At 44.2% G+C, this 22,697-nt stretch overlaps 2 protein-coding genes across 5 annotated transcripts in view; one reads left to right on the forward strand and one right to left on the reverse strand.

Moving 5' to 3' along the window:
- Positions 1-317: 317 nt before the first annotated feature.
- On the forward strand, positions 318-19,943 carry FBXO22 (F-box protein 22). Its single transcript, XM_006208774.4, has 7 exons — positions 318-566; positions 946-1,084; positions 5,271-5,358; positions 5,984-6,079; positions 9,029-9,193; positions 16,589-16,754; positions 18,784-19,943. Exons 1-7 carry the CDS (start codon positions 412-414, stop codon positions 19,199-19,201), a joined length of 1,227 nt encoding a protein of 408 aa, XP_006208836.2. The 5' UTR covers positions 318-411; the 3' UTR covers positions 19,202-19,943.
- NRG4 (neuregulin 4) overlaps positions 15,789-22,697 on the reverse strand; it is a 67,903-nt gene continuing 60,994 nt past the window's right edge. For 3 of the 4 annotated variants that reach the window (XM_072950936.1, XM_072950934.1, XM_072950932.1), the window contains one exon: positions 15,789-20,591. The gene's annotated coding sequence lies outside the window, so the exon portion shown is untranslated. Of the gene's footprint in view, positions 22,153-22,697 lie in introns of all 4 variants that reach the window. The other variant, XM_072950933.1, reaches the window with a different exon arrangement.

Genomic DNA, 22,697 nt, shown 5'->3' on the forward strand with positions numbered 1-22,697 from the left:
GCCCGCTTAAAAATTGGACTTAAGCTGTAAACAGGCATTGGGACTGTGAAAACGTTAACAGTATTACCTAGTCTTCAAGAACTCACGACTTAGGGGAAGAGAACAGCGCTGCAAGTGTAGCGAGAGGCACAGAAAGAGGTGGCTGTGTTCCACTGCGCGAAGCCTCCTGGCAAGTTCTGGGAGGATTACAAGACACCTGGTCACCGCCCCCAGCACCCGCTGGGCCTCGGGACGAGCACCGGAAAAACGCGGGCCCGGAGTCACGTGGGCGCCTCCGCGGAGCCCCGCCCCGCCGGCCGCCGGAAGTGGCGCGCGCGCGCGCCTGCTCAGTGCGCGCGGGCTGGGCGGTCTGAGCAGGCTTCTTGCTCCTTCCGGGCCGCCGTACTGCTCGCCCCGGCTGGCTGGGGAGGCATGGAGCCGGCGGGCGGCGGCGGCGGCGGCGGTGATGATAGCCGCGGCCTCCCCTCCGCAGACCCACGGAGCACCTTCGTGTTGAGTAACTTAGCGGAGGTGGTGGAGCGTGTCCTCACCTTCCTGCCCGCCAAGGCGTTGTTGCGGGTGGCCGGGTGAGGGGAGAGGAGGCGGGAAGCTGACGTCGGGACTTGCAGCGGCCTTGCCGGGGCTGGCGGGGTGGGCGGATACCGTCGGGACCCAGGCTGCCCTGGCCGGCCACCCATGCTCTTGGGCGACGCCCCCATCCGCTAGGTACCCCTGCCGGGGTGCTGCCGAGGACTCCTCCCGGGGGAGCGAGGTTCCCCCCCTAAGGTTTCCCCGCCCCCGGCTCTCCCTCCGAACCAGCGCCCGACACCTCCCCCGCTGGGGACTTTGGATCCCGCAGGAATCTCCTGCTGTTGCCCGAATGCGTAGTGGGGGGCGGGGGTCTGTGAGCCGCGGGAGAGAGAAGTGAACGTCGGTTCACAGCCCTTTGTGCGTTCGCGTCCGCAGCGTGTGCCGCTTATGGAGGGAGTGTGTGCGCAGAGTGTTGCGGACCCATCGGAGTGTGACCTGGATCTCCGCAGGCTCGGCGGATGCTGGCCACCTGGAGGAGCATTGCTTGGTTCGAGTGGTAGCAGAAGAGCTTGAGGCAAGTAAGAAGGGGTGTCGTGCACAACCCTTTGCACGGTTGGTGGATCGGTTGTTGAGAACTAAATACTTTTTAAATAGCAATTTTGTATATGGCCTTTTTTTTTTTTGTAATTTAGGGAAGTTTTTCTCGTGACGCGTAAAAGATTCTGTAAACATCAGTTTTAATGACTGTATATTGTATGGACTTGCCGTGACTTATTTGACAGTTCTTCAGATACTGGGCATTGTATGTAGCCAGATTTTCAGTATTATGGTAATGCTGTTTAATTCAGTTTAGATTATGTTGCTTTTGTTTGTTGGTGTTTCTTTACTCTGATCTGAAACAGTTTCTCAGGCTTTCCCCAGTTCACAACTTTGACACATATGTAAATTACAGGGTAGTTATTTTGTACTGCATCTGATGTTTCTTAGATTCAGACTATGTATCTTTGGCAGGAGTATCACAAATGATGCTGTGCTCTTCTTGTTGCCTCCTGTCAGGTGGCATATGATCGCCCTTTGTCCCATTACAGGTGCTACTACCTTTGATTATTTGGTTAAGGTGGTATCTGCCAGGTGTCATGACTGTAAAGTTACTCTTTTCAACTGCAATTAATAAGTATCTTGTGGGGACATACTTTGAAACTATGTAATTGTCCTGTTTCAGTTTATCATTTACTTATAATGTCTACATGGACTCTTACTCTCTTATTTTACTCAATGGGATATAATCTGTTACTGTCAGTATTTATTTTGGTTCCTAAATTGTCCCCAGTTTGGCTAGTGCGAGCTCCTTCAGCTGGCTTCAGTGTCTTTTAGAGATGATTCCATCATTTTCGAGCACTACCTTGCTTTCTGACACCGGATGTTCTAAGCCAATGCTGTGTTTTGTCTGCTTCAGTTCTGAATCATCTATTTCTACAAGGAGCCCTGAGTCTTTTAGTGCAGAATAGTATTTAGAAGCCAGGATTGGGACAACTCATTGGTGTTGAAGGGTTTGCTGTTTCAGAGCTCAGTCAGTGGACAGAGCCGTGGAGTATATGTGTGTGCCTGTACAAGCATGTGTGTGTGTATACATCTCTGTATACATATACACATTTACAGCTATATTCATATGTACATGGAAGTTCATGAGTTCAGATAGGTACATCAGTTCTAATCCAACACAGAATTCTTTCCAGTTTTCTCTCAGCTCATATTTGTACCTTGCTTTTGTACAGTAAGAAGCCTGGCTCTCACCATTCTTAATATATTTGAATGGTAGGTGAATGCCCCATAAGTGGCCAGTCTTCTGTCTCCCCCTTCCTCATGTAGATTTTCTCCTTACCCTATTCGGTTCTGGGACTCAGATCCAGAGTGGCCAGTATCCAAAGTCAGGTTTACAGAAAACTGCAGGCAAAAAAGGAAGAGTAGAAAAGAAATAAGCCCCAGAATGCTAGCAGAATTTTCCTTTGGGGGTAGAATTATGTGTGTCTCTTATGTTTATAAGAACTTTTCTGTTTTTTTTTTTCTCCAGATGTTTACTGCTGCAAGTATTATTTTTACATAGCTTTAACAGTTTATATGTTGTAATGGCTGTTCGAGCTGGACAGACTTGGGTGTGAACCCAGCTTTGGCACATAGTGGCTGTGTGACTTTGAAAGCGTTACCTCAATTCTCTGAGCCTCAGGTTCTTGCTCTGTAAAGTGAAAAGAAGATAATACTCTGTATAACGCTCTTACCAGGTTGCTGTAAGGATTAAGTAATGAAAGGATAACACATAACACATTCCTTACAGCACCGGGAATGGCATACTTTCAATAATCAAAATTATTATTCTTTATTATTGTCATTATTAAATTTCATCTACTGATTCCCTTAAAGAAGCTTATACATTGTAGCAAACTCCAGTGTGGTGACACAAAAACATGGAAACTGTCCAAATCGTTCATGCTGTTTTCTTTACGTTTGCCAAATTATCTATGGACAGGATTCTTTTATAACCATAAAGAAAGTTGATTTAGCTTTTTTACTGGAAATATTTTAAAGTCCACTGAAATTTTTATAAAACATCTTGCCATTTACAACTTCTTTAAATGACGGAGTGAAGTTCCAGTTGTCTTACATTGTGCTTTGAGAACATTTCGTATTGAGGGTTGTCGTTACTGCTTCTAGTGAGACTTAGGAAGGAAAATTCACAATTGCTCCTCAGTGCATGCCACCAAAGAGAGAGTCGTAAAACCTCAGGGCTAGACTTCCAGACTTTAAGAATAGGGAACCCAAGGCCTCAGCACTTCCAAGGGTTCTTCTGGTTTACGGCAGAGTCAGCATTAGCAGCAAAATCTCTTAAATCCTCTCTCCTAAAGGACTCTGTCTCCTCGCTACACCAGGCATCACAAACTCAAATGACTCCAGAGTTAGGCAGGTATCTCAGGTGGGTCGGGTGGCTCAGTGTGACCCCGTGAAGAGTGATAGGGCCGCACAGCCCAGGTAGTGCTTGCCTCTGCCTGGCCTTAGTCAAGGGGAGTGTGGTCTACGACTTTTCAGAAGAAGTCCACATTTTACTTCAGTGTTTTGTGGGAATTTTAAATGTTGGCAACCAAAATACATTTGTGTGTATGTGTGTGTGCGTGCGCGTGTCTGGTTTGTTTTATTCAAATTACTTGAAAATTATTTATTTTAAAATTTAACCGTAATTGACTTACACCACTGTTAGTTCCAAATGTGCAACACAGTGACTCGCTGTTTCTGGACGTTACAGAATGAGCCCTGGGATTAGTCGGGTTACCACCTGCCACCTACAGAGCTGTTACAGTGTTGTTGATTACATTCCCCATGCTGTGCGTTTCATCCCTGGGGCTCATTTATTTGTGACAGGGAGGTTGTACCTCTTCATTCCCTTCACCAGTTCACTCATCCGTCCACTCCCCTCACCAGTGATAGCCATCTGTTTTTTTTTTTCTGTATCTGTGACTCTCTGTTTTGTTACATTTCATCATTTGTTTTTTAGATTCCACATATAAGTGGAATCATATGGTATTTGCCTTTCTCTGTCTGTCTTATTTCATTTAGTTTAATACCCTCTAGGTCCATCCATGTTGTTGCAAATGGCAAGATTTCATTTTTTATAGCTGAGTAATATTCCATTGTATATGTATACCACATCTTTTTTATCTGTTCGTCTATTCATGGGCACTTAAGTTGCTTCTCTATCTTGGCTATTTAAATAATGCTGCATTGCACATAGGGATGGATATATCTTTCTGAATTAGTGTTTTTGTTTTCTTTGGAAAAATACCTAGAGGTAGAATAGCTGGATCATATGTTCTATTTTTAGTTTTTTGAGAAACATTCATACTGTTTTATTCAGGAGAAGTTACCTTTTCTCCGCATCCTTGCCAACACTTAGTATTTCTTGTCTCTGATAATAGCCATTCTGACTAGTGTGAGGTGATATTTCATTGTGGTTTTGATTTGCATTTCTCTGATGACTGTAGTGGTGTTGAGTGTCTTGTCTTGTGTCTGCTGCCTGTCTGTAAGTTTTCTTTGGAAGCTATTCAGGTCCTCTGTCCATTTTTAAATTGGGTTGTTAGTTTTGTTGGTGTTGAGTTTTGTGAGTTCTTTGTAGATGTTGGATATTAACCCTCATATCAGATACATATTATTTGCAGATATCTTCTCTCATTTAGTAAGCTGCCTTTTGGTTTTGTTGCTAGTTTCCTTTGTTGTGCAAAAGCTTTTTAATTTGATCTAGTCCCATTGGTTTATTTTTTCTTTTGTTTGTCTTGCCTGAGGAGACATACGCAAAAAAACACTGTGAAGACCCATGTCAAAGAGTACTGCCTGTATTTTCTTCTAGGAATTTTATGAGTTTAGGTATTAAATTTAAGTCTTTGATGCATTTTGAGTACATTTATGTGTACAGTGTGAGAAAGTAGTCCAGTTTGGTTCTTTTGTTTGTAGTCTTCAGTTTTCCCAGCACCATTTATTGAAGAGACTGTCTTGTCTTCTTTGTTATAGATTAATTGACCATAAGTGCCTGGGTTTATTTCTGGATTTTCTGTCCTGTTTCATTGACTTAATGTGCCAATACCATGCTGTTTTGATTACTGTAGCTTTATAGCGTAGCTTGAAATCATGGCATGTGATACCTCCAGCCTTGCTCTTCTTTCTCAAGATTGTTTTTGTGTGATCAAATTCTGATTTTCTTTTTTTTTTCTTTGCAGAATGTTCATATCTTACCACGGACAGTTCTTTACATGGCTGATTCAGAAACTTTCATTAGTCTGGAAGAGTGTCGTGGCCATAAGAGAGGTGACTATCACAGGAAAAAGTCCAAGATTTTTGTTTGTTTGTTTCATTATGTATCTCTGTTTGAAAATAGTGTTCTCATCCTTAAAGTTACCAACTTTCTGAGGTGCTGGATCAGCTTCCTGCAGAATGCATGAATATATTTGCACTTTGAGGAGTCCTTTTGCTTCAGAGATTGATTTCTAAACTCTTTGGTGCAATTGAAACAAATTCTCTAGGAAGGTGTTTTTCTTATTTTGAAATACTTTAATCTCCAGGCACTTTTTTTTTTTTTAAACTATTGAAGTAGGATGTTTGTCTTTGCCTCTTCAAGCCTTTTATTGTGTTGGATGACTGTTTGCACAGTATCCATAGATCACTTTGGTATTCTTCTTGGCTTGCTAAGCAGAGAAGCAGACTAAGTGTTCCAAGATGGGCTTGTTGAGGCCCAGAGCTAGATAGTGAATTATCATTGTCTGATTTGAATCTAGGTGACTGTGTAGTGGGAAAGTCATTAGGCTTCCTTGTAAAGTGTTCTGGTATAAAATGACTTAAACTCCATGTAATATTTGCTTTTTTTCCCCTTCCCCTCATCAAATTTGACCTTAAATGGATGACATTGAATAATTTTCTTCTGTATCGTTAACAGCAAGGAAAAGAACTACTATGGAAACAGCATTTGCCCTTGAGAAGCTATTCCCAAAACAATGCCAAGTCCTTGGAATTGTGACCCCAGGAATTGTAGGTGAGAGAAAAATACCAGCTTGACGTCTTACGTTGCATTAATGTGGGTCTTACAGATGGGTGAATTATTTGTAGCTTAAAGCACATTTATAATTTTGGCCATCCAGAGTCTCACTAAGAGACTTTTGATTAGAATTTAAGTCTTGTACAGTGAAGTTTAGAGAATTTCAAGTGTCTGCAGATGAGTAAAGGTAAATATATGGTTGACGGGACAGTCTCATCTCCTGCTGTTGCCTCCTACCCCGTGTACTGTTTTGTCGGCCCCATCACCCCACGTTTCTCACTGGATTGAAAAAGTGACAGCAGTGACTGCTTTTCTGTTAACTTTTGAATTTTTACCATTACTAACAAATGCTTGTATAGAAACACAGCTTTCATTTGTTAAACCCAACTGCTGTGGCCTCCTCAAAGCATGACCAGGTTTCTCCTTTTTAAAATTTCAGCTAGGGGTTAGGGGTAGAGACGGAGGGCTGACCTGCACGACTCCTGCCTCCGTGAACCCGTAGTGAGGGGTGGGAATTCCATCTGAAGCCTGCCTTTGTGCTCAGCGCATCCTGAAGCAGTTTTGATGTTGTGTGTCTTTCTGCCTAAGTTCTCTTGCAGTCTTGGTATGTGGAATGAGTGCCAGTCCAGCTCCCTTCAGTCAGGACTTGTCCTCTTAGGTTTTCTTGGACCCACTCCGCACCCTTCTTGCTGTTTCTGCTCCCCTACAGCTGAGTGACTTCTGAGTCTGTTTCTCGCACGTTACAGCAAAACTTCTGCCAAGACAGTTGACTGGATTCCTTTTTCTTACACCGTAGTTAGTGACTGTTTCTAAAACAGCCATTGGCTACTTCTTTCTTCTTTAGGTTGGAAAAATTTCTAGTTTTAGAAAATGTATTCATTTTTACATATGCAGAGATCATTTTCTTTCTTAATTGAGATAAACTTCACTTCCATTTACAGTGAAATGCACAATCTTAGGTGTACAGTTTAATGTGCACGGTTACAGTTTTGACAGATTTATATCCTGGTGTAACTGACACGCTAGTCAAGATCTAGAATATTTCCAGCACCCCAGGAAGTCCCCTCACGTCCTCGTCCTGAGGTTCCCTACCTGCTGTGGGAAACCCCAGTTCCAGTTTTAGTGACCGTGGATTAGCTTGGCCTGTCGTTGAATGTCTTATAGATGGAATCTTATGGTATATATGCTGTCTTGGCTCTTTCACTTAACATAAATATTTTTAACAAGAAGATATTTTTGAGATTCACTAAAACTATTTTGCTTACCAGTAATTCATTAAAAAAAATTCTAGTTTTCTGTGACCTAACAAATTAATTTTTGTGTACAGTATAAGTTAGTGGTTCAAGGTTAAATTTTTTTTTCATATTTTTATCCAGTTATTCCATCACCATTTGTTAAAAGGCTTTTTTTCTGTATCAAGTTGTCTCAGCACCTTTTTCAAAAATAATTGACTGTATGTTTGTGGGTCTGTTAGTGGATGAAGTCCTGTCCCACTGATTTGTGTGTCCTTAAGCCGACGCCGTAGCACTGTGGGTCTTGATGTCTGCTCTGGCTGTCTGCGTCCTGTGCATTTCCACATACATTTTAGAATCATCCTATCAATTTCTGTGAAAAGCCTACTGGGATTTAATTTAGATTGTCTGGAGGCCTGCTGCAGACATTTAAAAAAACTGCCTTTATGTTTTGATACTTTTTTGTGGGAGAAGGGGGCCTCATAATAAACTCTGAAATTTTATTTTCATGTTTTTAATTCAGATTTTATTACATGGGAATTGATTTGATTCTGAACTTTTTGCCTTTGGATTTTTTTTTTCCATTTTGTTCTGGCTTTGGTTTCTAAAAGAATTAAAACTTTTTAAAAGAGGATATTTCTTTTTTATACTAGTATTAGTCATTTGTTGTTTACAGAAAAGAAAGAAAAATTAGAAAATAAGCAAAATAAAGGGAAACACTTAAGCAATTTTGTTTTACATAGTTAACCAGTCTGTTAGTGTTAGGATCCATAACATTCCAGACTTTCAGTGTAGTATTATACGTAGATAAACGTCTGTTTGTGTGTACGTATGTAAGGACATTAATCTGTATGTGTAAAATATATAATTTTCAATGAACTTGTGATCTGTGTTTGTATCCATCTGCTAGGGCTGCCATAACAAAATACCACAGACTGGGTGGATTAAACAACAGACATTTATTTCCCCACATTACTAGAGTCTGGAAATCTGGGTCCAAAGTGTTGGCAAGTTTGCTTTCTCCTGAGGCTCCTTTCTTTGGCTTGGAGACAGCTGCCTTGCCGTCTCACTAGGTCCTCAGTGGCCTTTTCTCTGCGTGCCTGCATCTCTGGTATCTCTTCCTCTTCTTATAAGAACAGCAGTCTTAATTGGATTAGGGTCTCACCCTTATGACCTCATTTAACCTTAATTGCCTCTTTATTTAAAGGCCTTATCTCCAAATACAGTCATTCACACACATAAACATACACACCGACATGTATACTTTATATGATTGTCACATATTTTTATGATAAATGTTTTCAAGTGGAATTGCTATGAAGATAAATTTACTACACCCCAGCTTTTTATTCAGAAAAACTTCAAACCTATTAAAGAAGTTGAAAGAACAATAGAATAGTACAATAAACACCCATTTACCCTTCATCTAGCTTTACTAGTTTAAAAAATTTTGCAACATTTGCTTTTTCTGTCTTTGTTAATAAAAATATTTTTTTGAACCATTTGAAGGAAAATTGTAGCCATCATGACACCATACCTGTAAAAACTTCAAAGCTGGGAAGCTTTTACTCAGATAGTGGCCTGTTAGCTTATTGATTATCTGAGTGACCTGAGCTCTAGCTATCTTGGTGGGGCTGGGTCATTTACACTGTTACCAGGTGAAACTTCTGTTTTTATTGAATCTGTTCATGAAACTGTTGAACTTTTTCCCTAGTGACGCCAATGGGATCAAGTAGCAATCGACCTCAGGAAATAGAAATTGGAGAATCTGGCTTTGCTCTGTTATTCCCTCAAATTGAAGGAATAAAAATACAACCCTTTCATTTTATTAAGGATCCAAAGAAATTAACACTAGAAAGGCATCAACTCACTGAAGTAGGTAAGTTACTGTTATTTACCATTAATTGACTGATTTGTGTTTGTTCCCCTGAGAGTCTGAACTAAGTACACGTTACTGGAGATGTGGATAATTCAAACAAGTGATTACCAGAGGCTTGCGCAGTGCTTTTTTTGGTAGAATTGATTTATTTTTAAAAATGATTTTACTTACATTAAAGCCTGAGAGAACCAAAGATGAAGAATTTTCCATAAATATTCTGTTGATAATCAACTTACTTGTATTTAATTCTGAATTTTGAAGGACTCTTTCCTCTTTGGATATTTTCTTATTTTGCTCTATTTTTGTTTTTTGAAACTGAAAAGTATAAGGTTTTATTTCTCTTTTACACTAGTAATAAGCATTTATTGTAAAAGAAAAATTTAGAAGATACAGGTTAGTTCTGTGTTGACTAATTAGAAAGATGGGCATAAGTCTAATGAACTTGCTGACAAGTTTTAGGAATCGTGCAAGTTAAGGCAGAGTCCATCCCAGCAAAGGTTTGCTGGGACGCGTCAGACAGGAGGTGTGGCTGGCGTAGGCACGTCATGCACGAGAGGTGATTCTGAGGGGGAGAGGGCTGGCTTAGTTTCTAAGCTCTGATGAGAAAGCTTCGTTCCCTGCAGTAAGCAACAAACTAATTGTTCAGGCAGGGTTGAGACCTTCTGTCTGCATCTGCAGATGAACTGATCCGGGTTAACTCATTATAAAATCACTGCTGACACAAAAAGACTCAGTGGTGACCTCTCGTCTATGCATGGATCAGTCAGCCTGTAGGAAGAAAGTCCGTTACTTGAAATGGCTCCGAACTCAGTGGGAATGAAAAATTGTGTAGCAGCAAAGGGAAATTTTGTGATTGTTGTACTGATCAGGAAAAAGGGCTGTGCGCGGTGAGACTGGCTTGTACACCTACCCCGTACAGTGCCAAATGAGGAAGGAAGTGTTTGGTGGGGCTAGGAGGGCGCTCAGAGGGAGGCGGTGCAGGCAGCAGGGACCGGCAGCCAGGGAGGAGCGTGGTCCAGCACAGCCACAGCATGACAGTTGGAGCAGCCAGTCTGTGGTGTGAGGCCCTAAAGGGGAGCTGTTAAGAATGCAGGCTTGTAGCTGCCCTAGTTCTGCTACTTCCTAGCTTTACAGTTTAGGATGTTTCTTAACTTTTCTGAGCATGTTTCCTTGCCTGTAAGATGGAAATGACTCACTTACGGAGTTTGTGGGCATTCAATGAAGTGACTTATGTAGAGCACTCAGCAAGATTCCGTGCTCAGTGGAAGGCGGGCAGACTGGCTGACGCTGGCGTCTGTACCCGAGGCAGGCTTCACAGTGGCTGGCGGGGCCACCCATCTGCCGTGCGGCCTTGTGGTCTGTGGACGAGTAGACTTGCGGGGAGGGCTGATCTGAGCTCGGGAGGGACATTCAGTCAAGGTCTTCGGGTGTCCATTCCGGCCCATTCGGAAGCTGTGTGCCAGAGGGGTCTACACCCACACATCTTGACTGATGGTGACAGTGACCGATGACTCACACTTACAGAGGCAGTGTGAGCTGGGCTGTGTGGTGCGTGCTGTTTCTCACCTTTATGACAGGACTTACTGTGGCGTGTTGTCGATGGGGAAACGAGACTGATGGGAGCAGAGAGCTAGGACTGAGCACACAGTACATAAAGGAAAGAGCAGAATTAGCCATGCGTTAAAGCCATCCCGAATCAAGGATGCCAGACCTCCTCTAAGGAAAACTGCAGATGTAGCCATCTACACTGACCCAGGGTTAAGTGTAAAGGCAGAGAGAATTTTAGGAGCCAGTGTGACCATGTGGCCGAGCCAGGGTGACTGATCGTAATGAGACTTGGTGTTGGAAGGCCTGTTGGAGCTGAGAAGTTCAGCCAAGCAGATCTCTTAGAATTGGTCAGGTGTTTAGAAAATGGTGGGTCTGAAACTCAAGGACGAGTTGAGGCCAGAGATACTGATTTGAGAGCCACTTGCACATGGCCTGGCAGCCTCTCTGTAAAAGTGTCAGCTGCCAGTGAAGGCTTTAGAGGAAGCCAGTCCAGGGCAACTTAGTTCAGATCTGGAAAAGATTCTAGAAAGGATTCTGGCTGCAAATTTAGCACAAGGAAGGAAGGAAGAAGAGACATGGTGGGTACTCACAAGAGGATGGCTGTGTTCAGTGGGTTCATGACATAGAAATAATACATTAATTTCAACTTATTAGAAGATCCCATAGGGCTAGAAAAATTAACTGGATTCAGGCAGTCTCAGTGACATTTGACATTCCGGGAAGGGTGTGGCAGATACATAAGTGGTTACAGCCCCAGTGGGAAGGTGGGTGTGCTGTTAGAGAGCCGTGGATAGACCCGCAGGGAGGGAGAGTAAGGAGGCCTCATGGAGCAAGAAGCATTTACACGTTTGAACGATGGGAAGCAAATGGGAGAGAAGGTGACAGGACAGATGGAAGGATCAGCAGAAACTCAGGTCAGAGCTGGGTAGTCAGCACGTGCAGGGGAATGCTAAACAGTTCGGTTCTGCAAGCAGACGGTGTGCGGAGGGGGTCACGGGAACAAAGGGTGGGGTGCAGTGAGGCCAGGCTGCAGAGTGTGGTCAGGCGGGACAGCTGCTGCTCAGAGGTGTGCTTTGGCGCCAGTGAACGTGACCCTCCCTAGGAGGAGGGATGGAAGTGGTTAGGAGCCCCTCCCTGCAAGAGTCTAGGCAAGAAGTAAGACCGGGGTGTGAACGGGAGGGAACTGAGTGGAGAAAATTAGCAAATGATAGATATGAAAGAAAAGGAAGGCTGGACTTGGAGGTTTTGAGCCTAGGAGCGCAGGATGCTGGGTGCAGAGAAGTGGGGAACGCTGGGCCAGGAGGAGCAGGGTCGGGGAGGAGGTTGGGGAAAGTCGGACCTCATTAGAGAAGCCTGTTTGGCCTTTGAGAGCTTTTGCCAAAGGTGTGGCCACACCTCCTCTGTGCTGTCTTTTGTCCAGATGTGACTGGTGCCCCTCGGACGCCCCTCTGCCCTCCAACACCCTGGGGAATTGTAACTGAGGTCCTCACGGATAGCGCTGCTTGAAGCTAGAAGCCTGGTTTTGTCAGCTTATAAGAAAGACCCAAAATCTTGAGCGGAGGAAACCATGCATTTTATGATAAAAGTGTTACAGGGTTTGTTGTAGACCTTGTTTTAGACCTTTAGAGCAGCGCTAAGCATAGGAATCCGAAACCCGAAGGGAGAAGCGGCGCCGTGTGTGTTCTGCCCCGAGAAGCGTCCTTCTCCTGCGCTGTTTGCTGTCAGCAGTTTTGGCTCATTCCACGGCATCGTCTTCATCCTGGTCGTGGCCGTCTGGAAATTGAGGCTTTGCCTAGATGGAGATGATAATCTCTATTCTTCCCCATAGTGTTTTCTGTATTTCTGGATTTGGACCACTGTCTCTTATGTGCTCAGAGAGATGGAGGCCTCTGAAGCAGGCCTGGACAGAGTGGCTGGAGGCTGGAATGGGGGTCCCAGCCTGCGCTCCTGACCGAGGCACCCGAGGGCTCTTCCCTGTGCTGTGTGACAGTGGAAGCCCTTCAGGGGTCATCTCTCTCTGGAGAGGCTGGGATGCAAGTTGTAGGTGTTGCCAGCCACACTGTCCGTTGCGTCTGTTTATTCAACTCCGCAAAAGCAGTTACAGGCAGTACATTAAAATAGGCTGTGTTCCATTACAGCTTTATTTACAAAAGACTCGGGGGGGGGGGGTGTTGCCGGACGTGGTCCCTGGGCTGTGGTTTGCCTTCCCCTGCGTGTAGGCCGGGCTGCGCTCACTGGCAGGTGCTGTGTGGAGGCTGCCGTGAGCAAATGAAACAGGCGGTGCCTCTGAAGGCAGGCCCTCGCTGTGCTACACTGTTCTCCACCTGGTGTGTAGGGGTCATAACCAGTCCCGGCGTCCATAGCACACGCAGTTTTATACACGCACACTTTCTGGTATATTCTTTTTGAAGAACTTATCAAAATGGTGCATTTTTTAAATGAGACATACGTTGTTCTGAGGTCTATGTGATATCCCGTGTTAAAAATAATCTCTGGAATGAAAAATACATGTACATGTATGTATGGGCCAGCCCTTAATTTTTAAGGAGTAAAGGCAAAAATCCCTCAGTTCCATAAAAGCCAGTGTTTGTTTATTCAAAGCCTGTTCACACGCACATCACAGGTGGGTCGCTGGACGTGCAGGGCTCTGGAGATGCTTGTTGGAGACTTGCTGTCCTGCCTCCTGGAGCCTCCAGCCCAGTGGGGCAATGACTTTGAATGCAGTACCGCAGGTGGAAGTGTCACCAAGTAGAAACACAGAGGAGCTGGAGAACATGACCGTGGACTTGATCTACGTCGGGTGTGGGAAAGTGACATTTGGACAAAGCCCTGAGTACCAGTGGACCAGAGTGGGGAGAGGGCCCTCAGCTGTGGACTTGAGGAGTACTGTCCCTTCTTTCCAGGTAACTGACAGAAATGGAGCGAGGGAGCCAAGAGATCACAGGACAGGAACTGGGAAGGCCTGGCAACTCCCCTTCAGGATTTAGGTGATGTGGAGTTGCAGGAGTGAATGCTGAGAACCAGGAGGGCGAGATGTGATGTGGGAAGGAGCTGGGAGGTGAGCTGGGCCAGGTCTGCCTGTAGGACACACTGAGGACTTTCACACATTTAAGGGCAGCGGGAAGCCCAGAGTGACTGAAGCCAGGAGTGACACACACAGGTCTTTTGAGGATGCCCCTGAGTGGTGGTGCGCGATCTGGTGGGACACGAGAGGAATGGGGCTGTCGTGGGGAAGGCAGGAGGCGGTGGCAGGCGGAGCTGCGGAGACGTGAGTGGACCCAAGAAGACACCTCGTGGTGGAATTGACAGGAGGAGGTGACGGATTAAAATGCTGGGGGCTGAGAAGAAGGAAGAGGCAGTGCTGTCCCCCAGGTCTCTGGCCAGTGCAGGTCGCAGCACCTTCTCCTGGGCAAGGAGCAGACGAGGGATGCAGGGGAGGAATCGGGTTATCAGGTCTGGGCTGGGCAGGGTGAATTTGAAATGGGGACGTTGATGAGACAGTCGAATGTATGGGTCTGGACCAAAGACACAAATTGAGGCATCATCAGGTAACTGCTGGCCATCGAGGAAGAAGGAATGAGCTCAGTGATTGGAGGCGCAGGGAGGAGGCTCAGCAGGTGGTGTTGCTTGTCCAGGGGCCACGCTGATGTGACACCAGCACGTCCCCCTTGTGCTTATGTTGAAGACTATTCAGATGCCTCAGTAAGGAGGTTCTTCCACAGTTTCCTAACTTTTATTTTCTAAATAAAATCTTACATGGGCAACAACATAAAAATAAAGCAGATAGAGCAGAGCTGCCTCCCCTCACCAGGCACTGGCAGACCCTGTGCCTGGCAAAGCACAGTCTGTCCCGGAGGGAGCAGCTCGCCCTGAAGATGGTCTGCACTTCTTCCTTAAAGGCTTCAAGTTATCCAGTTCAGCGGCTCTAGCATCAAGTTGTGTGTGGTGGCCCGTGACGCGTCCTGCAGACCCAGCTGCTGATGACGGCAGCCTCGGGACTGGTGACTGCTCGTAAGATGAGCTTGAGCTTAAGAGCCAGGGTTTTTTTCCTCCGTGCGGGATGCTTGAGGGTGGATACCTAGTATATCAGACACCTGCCCCCCACCTCTGATTTCTGGCTTTCCCTTTTACAGATTCGTCCTTTGACATCCTCCCGGGCAAAGCTCAAACCCGTGACAGTGCCCCAGCGGGCCCAGTGATTTTTTGGGTTTTAGGTTTGTTTGAAGAGATTGACATTAGAAAAGATCTGATTTTTACATTTTAGGGTCATGAGAGGAGGTCCTGAAGAATCCTCGTGCGTTTTGCTCTTGGAGAGGATTCCTGTTTGCCTGTCCTGGGCCAGTCACTTTTCTGGGATTAGCAACTCTTATTTGTAAAATTAGACTAGACTGTTGATCCCACAGGCCTCTTCCTACTCTGAAAATTCATTCTAAAAAAAGACATTCTCTCAAAATTTGTTGGGCTGGTCTGTGTGAAGAATGGTTTGGGGTATGTGGTGTCATGAAAGTACTGGCTTTGTATACTGATACCCTTCTTATTCTTCAAAGCAGTCATTTGCTGTGTAGAGAATTAGAAATGAACCAGAGGCAGTTTCCCTGGGTAAGCCATTATTTGGTGTTAGGAACTGGTCGTTCACTTCCATCCATCCCGTGTCCTTAAATGAGCCTTATTTCTGGTAACCTTTATCTTACACTTGTGAAGATGGAAGTCATGCGGCTGAGTGAGTGGAAACTTGAGTGTGGGTTGGATGTTGCTGGCATATTTCAAGTTGATCAGGTTTATAAACAAGGAGCTAGAGGCTCGGCTGAAAGCCTGGGAGCTCGTGGGGAGCGTGGGGACAGCCCGTCTCTTGGTGGACTGTGCTGCCCTCTAGTGGTGGCTGCTTTTCATGCATATGCTGCAGAATCGAGTATTTTCCTGCTGTGTAATGAGTTTCCAAGGGATACTCCACCTTCACTCCCACCCCCTTTCCTGGAAAATGTGGATAAGGCCTGTGTTTTAATAGTGTATTAGCATCCTGAGACTGCTGTAACAAATCACCACAGACTTCAGTGGCTTAAAGCAACGTTTATTCTGTCACAGTACGGAAGGCCAGGCATCAGGATTCGGGTTGTTGACGGAGCTGCCTGCCCTCTGGAGGCTCGAGGGGTGAATCTCTTGTCTCTTCCACCTTCTGCCGGCCATTGACACTCCTCATGGTTGCGTCATTCCAGTTTCCACTTCTGTGGTTACATTGCCTCTTCTGTCTCTGTAGTTCTCTTTAAGGATGTGATCTCATCTCAGAATCCTTAGTTACATCTGCAAAGACCCTTTTTCCAAATTAGGTCACATTCTTCAGTTCCAGGGATTTGGTGGGGTGTATCTTTTTGGGGCCCACATGCAACCCACTACAGGTGGTTAGTGCCTTTTGTCTCCACTTTCTCCGTGGGTAAATGGGATGATCAAATTCCCAGTGTCTCTAACTCTGTCTTTTGTAAACCAGTGTTCCCTTTCATTCCAGGTGGTGGCCTGTGTGGGGATGGCTTGCACCAAGGTCCACCAAGGGGGCTGTCCAGTTACGTAGTTGCTGCCTTATTTGTGTTGAGTGTTGATTGTGTTATTTTCAAATAGCCATTTACTTGTTTTAATGGCAAAAATTAATTATAGCAAAGATTTTGAGTAATGTTAAAAGTTTGCACACACAAAAAAGGAAGACAACAGCTTAAGCACTAAATTGCACTTAACAAGGAGGGTAAGACGTTACCAGTAACATTTCATTTTGTAAATGTGGAAAATAATTTTAATAAAACAAAATCAAGAATTCCTTTTTAAGGCTGTCTTTAATTATTGCTCTCCGTTTCTCTGCAGGTCTCTTAGATAACCCCGAGCTTCGTGTAATCCTTGTATTTGGCTATAATTGCTGTAAAGTAGGAGCCAGTAATTACCTGCAGCGAGTAGTCAGCACTTTCAGTGACATGAACGTCATCTTGGCTGGAGGTCAGGTGGACAACCTGGCATCGCTGACCTCTGAAAAGTATGTCTGATGTGCTTCTGATTTCCTCTGTGCATGATGGGAAATGTTCTCAGGTTTTTATTACTTTGGGTGTTTTTAAAAAAACATGTATAAAGAATTGCTATTAGTTTATTCCGTTTTGCGGTAGACATAGGCTGAGTGGCTTACACAACATAATTCTGCCAGCCTTTGAAGAATGAAATTTATCTATGTTATCTTCTAAAAATTTGTTCTTAGCTGGACTTATACTTGAAATTGACTTTGAGCGTTATCTACTGGCATCTTCCTCGACAGCTCTGTGCTCTGTGACTGCACTGTGTCACTTCCTCTGGTTCTGTTTTCCTCTAAAGGAGGTGCATGGTTAAACAGCAAACCTTTATGGTAAAACTTCTCAGCGCTTTTAATGAATGTGTGCTCAGTGCTTTGGAAATCTTTTAGAGAGCGCTGCTGTTACCTCTGGCAGTTCCCAAATCTGGCCACAAAACCTTTTCTCCATGGAGCATCTTACCTCGCAAGCCTACTGGTATTACTTGGCACACATTTTTGGAAATACTGTACTAGATCTTTTGAAGGGCTTTTTCAAGCTCAAAAATTGCACATTTTTGATTTTATTACTAAGGCCTTCGCTTTCAAAGATTAAAAAAATTTTTTGCTCTTCTACCTTGGGAACCATTACTACCTTTCCATTTCAAATGAAAGTATGTAGTTGAGTTTGAGCTCATTGTACCCACCTACGTGGACAGAAATATCAGTTGTTTGCAAAAGCAAGAAAATGAGACCCCTCCCCCCGCAAATGTTTCCTGCAAACACTAGTATTGGCTTCTCACTGTGTTTGTGGTTGGTATTTGAATCCTGGATGGCGACACGCAGTGCCGGCCTGTTAGCACGTCTGCACGTGCTCTGCTCTTTATGCCCGTGTGGGAAGTGCACCCTTAGAAATCATCGGCTCGCATTTGACACACTAACTGGAGTGTGGTCTTTACGTGTGTCAGTGAGTAAGAGAAGCTGCTGATTCAGTCCATTTTAATGGTGTCCAGATATGCCCCACCCCCTGCAAAAATAAAAAAGCTAAATAATTCTCGGAGGCGAGAGGCTGGCAGCACACGTTGTATTTGTACACCAGTGAGGACACGGAGTCGAGGTAGAGGAGCAGCAGGACTGTCAGGAGGTGGCTCTGCCCCTCGGAAGGTGGGCGTGCCGCTAGTTAGCCTTAGTCACTTAGTGCGTAAGCTCTTTGAGTCTTAGTTTCTCGTTAACCCAGTGAACCTTGCCCATTTCACAGACTCAGATGTTGGTAAACATGATAGAAGTATACTGACTTGGTTTTCCCCCAATGGGTGTTCACTGTGTTGTTTTCTAACTTTATTTGGATACTTTGGATTTTCTACTTTGTATTTTTTAATAAGTACAAAATATTTCATTAAAAAAATACCAGGCAAATACAAAGAAAAAGAAAATGTATGTTTTTACCTTCAGATGAGGCTAAATTCTAGGCTCAAAGCAATGAACAAGACACAGAAATGTGATCTACTTCTTTATGGACCAAACAGCATAAGTCTAAACTTTCTGGAGTTTTGGGTCAGTAAAATTTCCCTCCATGATTAAATATTTAGTCCACCTCTTTTAGAATTAGACAGCTGAAGTTGCGGTGAAAAAGATACCAAAGACGTAAATAATACGGAGGCTTTCACAGGTGTCACTGTATTTATGAACAAACTGTAAGATTCCTTTTCAAGGAAGGGAGGGAGGGAGGGATACTCTGTATCCTCCAAACTCAGGTTGGGTTTTAGAAATCTTCGTGGAGACGCATTTGCCCCTTTGTATCTGTGCCTGAAGGAGTTGCTCGCTTCTCCACAGATCTACCTTTTAAGTCCTTTTAACGTGTTATCGTCAGTAGTGTAATGCTGAACCCTTACTGTGTCCTCAGATGAACTGTAGGCTGAGGCAGCAGCTCCCAGCCAGCCAGCCAGGAGGACTTTCCTTCTGTGCTCTAAAACTTTAATTTTGTTTCACTGTGCTATATTGCCGCTTTTCTAATTTAACTTTCCAGGAACCCCCTGGACATCGACGCCACTGGCGTGGTTGGACTGTCATTCAGCGGACAGCGCATCCAGAGCGCCACGGTGCTTCTCAACGAGGATGTTAACGACCAGAAGACAGCCGAGGCCGCGATGCAGCGCCTCAAGGCCGCCAGCATCCCCGAGCGGAACACCGTGGGCTTCATGTTTGCGTGCGTCGGCAGGGGCTCCCAGTACTACAGAGCCAAGGGGAACGTGGAGGCTGACGCGTTCAGGAAGTTCTTTCCGAGCGTTCCTTTATTTGGCTTCTTTGGAAATGGAGAAATTGGATGTGACCGCATAGTCACCGGGAACTTTATACTGAAGAAGTGTAACGAGGTAAAGGACGATGACCTGTTCCACAGCTACACGACCATCATGGCGCTGATTCATCTCGGGGCGGCCAAGTGAAGCCCCTGCAGAGTGGCGTTCACTTCAGTGTGTGACTCGTGGGTTCTGCCTTTTCCGGAGGACAGAAATTTGGGGTATGTGTATTTCAAACAGAAGAAACTTCGTATGTATCTGTTTTGTAGTTTTGACACTCTAAAGATTACTTGGTAGTTTTTAATATATTAGATGAAGGACAACTTCGTACGTAACGCGATGCAGACCGAGCGTTGAGAGCTTTCGCAGCAGGCACGAGGGACCCGGTGGCGGCCATGTGGCGCCAGGTCACAGGGCTGCTGTGACGCGACTTCAGCCTCCTGCGCGGGGAGAGGGGCGGGATTCAGCCACAGGAGGGCGAGGAGAGACGCGCCGGCGCCGCCTCCGCACTGGTAGGTGGTCTTCAGCAGAACCGCGGAGACAGGTCTCTCCCTTAATACGGGAGAAAGACGCACAGATGGCTTAAGAACTCTTTCTCTGCTTTACAATTTTGTCACTTTTTTCAGAAGCTGTAATAGTTATTACTGACTTTATGCTTATTTGATAAAAATTAAAGGACTACTTTTGTTTTAGTACTCAAAAGTTGCTTAGCCAAATAAATTGCCAAGACTAATCAGTATTTTATTACTTCATAAGGAAAAAATTTTTCCTCAAGAGAAATTACAAGAGAAAGTCCTTTTCTGCACGTACTATATGGCTAACTGGCAGGCCAGACAATTACATCACCTTATTTTGGTTCTATACCAATAAAACACACCTCGGAAACCCATTCACGCAGTTTTGTACTTCATTGCTTGTGATGAGTGAGTGAAGTAAACTAATCCTTTAAAAAAGAAAACCCAGAATAATGGCATTTGTCAGCTGGTCAGTCCTGGCATATTTCCAAAGGAATGATGTTCAAGTTTAAATTTCTAATTGCGTGACTACTGACGTGAAATGTGTGCAGAGAACACCAGTTTTCCCCCAGTGCCCGTTCTTTACTCTTCACGTAGTTAGACGACCTTTGGTTTTCAGCTAGGCACGTGCCTGCATCTCCTAGCCCCCTCTGCGAGGCTGGCCGTTCTGGCCTGTGAAGTGCGGTGTCCCTAAGAACGGCGTGACTGGTTTTTTTGCCATTGTTCGAGCCCGTTGCCGAGACGTGGGTTCGCTAGCGAGCCGCCTTAGCGCCCACAGAAGAGGCGCCGCTCCGCTGCGGAAGCGGCCGCACAGACGGCTCGCGGCGGCTGTGGGCTGCGGTTGACGCGCTGCTGTGACGGGCCTGGACTGCCCATCTGTCTCCACAGTCTTACAAGATCAAAACGAACACCGGTCTTGCCTGAGCCACTTGTTTGTTTCAGGTCTTTGTTACAGGATGTGTGTATTGGCATGTTCTGGCTGATAGTTTGATAGTGTGGCACTGTTGTCATGGTCAGTGGTTCTAAGGAGAGAGTAGAAAGCTTGCAAGGTAAGTGAAATCAAATATATTAACATCCCTGTTTTTCTAGTTTTAGTCACTTTTTCAAAAGCCAATTTTCAAAAGATTTTTCTCTCGCTATTTATATATGCAATAAAAATACATAAATGTTTAATTTATAGTTATCCTCGATCTTAGTTCCTAAAGTCCAAGGTTTCATTATCACAGAACTTTTAATGTGAATATGAATATTTAGTGACTTCTGTTTGTCTGTGATTTGACATTGGTGCCCATTGTCAAGTAGACAGTACTTCAGAGTTTGAGTCCTCGGACAGGCTTACATCACACACAAGGAAGATTCTTTGTCCCTGATATTAACCAGAACTGGCTGAATAGTAGAGGAAAAAGGATTTTAAAACTGAAAATAGGAACAAAATGAACTAAGGATTGAATGGATTTTTCTTTTTTTCAAATTAATACTCATAAAATTCTCTGCTGCTGGGTCATTTCACACAATATTTGAGGTTAACATAAGGGTCCTTTTTATAGCTCAGACTTTGGAGCTTGTTGTGAACAATAAATGCATTTGGCCACGAGGTTGTAGCCTTGGTGCAGAATGCAAAGGGGATACGCTGGCCTGACGGAAAGAGTAGTTTGATGAGAACAAGTTACTGGCCCTGCCTCTCAGAGGCCTTGACGTTGCATGGAAGGGGAATAGTGATTTAACCAAAGTTAAAATAATCTGTTACAGTTTTGAAAGGCTTGTCTTAAAAGCAAGCATTAAAGGGAAAATTACTGTTTCAGCTGAAAGCATACTAAATTCCTAAAAATGGTAACCGTTGTAGTCATTTGTGAAACTGGAAAGATGATCGTGTGCAAGTTTACGTGAGTGCAAAAAGCAGCAGTGGTGCAGCCTGGTGTCTTCGCACTGAACTGCCTTCTGGCAAGTGATAAGACTGACAGGGTAGTTCACCTACTCAAGATGTTTAAAAAATACCTATTTCCTTTACATGCTTTTAAAGCAGAATCTTTCTGCAGCTGCAGTTTGCCTTGTTAGAGGCTGCTTCAAAGAATAATTCCTTGAAAAGCCAAGTAGCAATCTACAGAAGAGGAGAGAAGTTTGGGATTAAGACCTTGAAAGAGACATCCGACACACTGATGTAATTCATCCTCTGTGACCTAGACTCGTGAAGGGGTCCAGCTGGCCACTCACGCCTACAGCTCTCACAACTTAAACCTGGATCGCTGGGCAATATACCAGCTTTTCAACCCACTCAGACCAGACAGCAGAGGTTTTGCCACTGATTTACGCTGCAGATTTAACACAATGAACACGCAAAGAATGTAAAATAGACTTTCACAAACCTGAGAATTTTCTATGCACTCTGCAGAAATTTGAGAAAAAATAAATCTACTTTTGTCATTTTGTGCCCCACACAGTATAACCCATAAATTAGCAACACCATAAACTCAGTTTTAATGGAAACAGAAGACAAAATCCTCTTGATTTGAAATTGAGTGTTTTAGATGACTGACTTGATTTTTCACTTGTAGAAACTGGGTATGAATCTGCTTAATGAAAATCCTAAAATAACGAAACATAGTAAGAATTGGTAACATTCTTGTTAAATGAACAAAGTTAACATCTATACTTTGTAAAGAATGTTACTAGAACGTTATTTTAATATTGGTCCTATGTCGAGAAAAATAGATATTCACAAGACATGTTATTTTTGTTTTATTTCTTTCATTTCTGCCCTATGTCACACTGGAGACAGGTTACAAGAACATACGCTACTATTGAGTAGAAAACATCGGCAGAAACCAGTAAAGTTCTTGTATGTTAAAACATACAAGTACTAAGTACTAAGAGTGTATGGAACATTTCATAATTAGTTTTTATCAATATAACTATTCTCTAGTGACTGTCATCACAGCAAAAGGGGCAAGATGGATAATTACAAGAAATCGGGAAGACTACTTGTTGATTAATTTTAAACATAAATGATCAGAATGAGGAAGATTTTTGAGGCTGTTTTCTTAACATTTATACAATATTCCCAAGTCTAACCAAAATTCAGCCACCACACGTGCATTGCTGGCACACTCTGTTCAAGGCCTTGTTTTGAT

The sequence above is a fragment of the Vicugna pacos genome, chromosome 27 (genome assembly GCF_048564905.1).
Source record: "Vicugna pacos chromosome 27, VicPac4, whole genome shotgun sequence".
NCBI classification, from domain to species: domain Eukaryota; kingdom Metazoa; phylum Chordata; class Mammalia; order Artiodactyla; family Camelidae; genus Vicugna; species Vicugna pacos.

Coding starts and splice junctions, on each gene's coding strand:
- FBXO22 (XM_006208774.4), top strand. CDS start 412: ATGGAGCCGGCGGGCGGCGGCGGCGGCGGCGGTGATGATAGCCGCGGC. Junction 1,085..5,270: donor TGGTAGCAGAAGAGCTTGAG/GCAAGTAAGAAG, acceptor TTTTCTTTGCAG/AATGTTCATATCTTACCACG. Junction 9,194..16,588: donor GCATCAACTCACTGAAGTAG/GTAAGTTACTGT, acceptor GTTTCTCTGCAG/GTCTCTTAGATAACCCCGAG.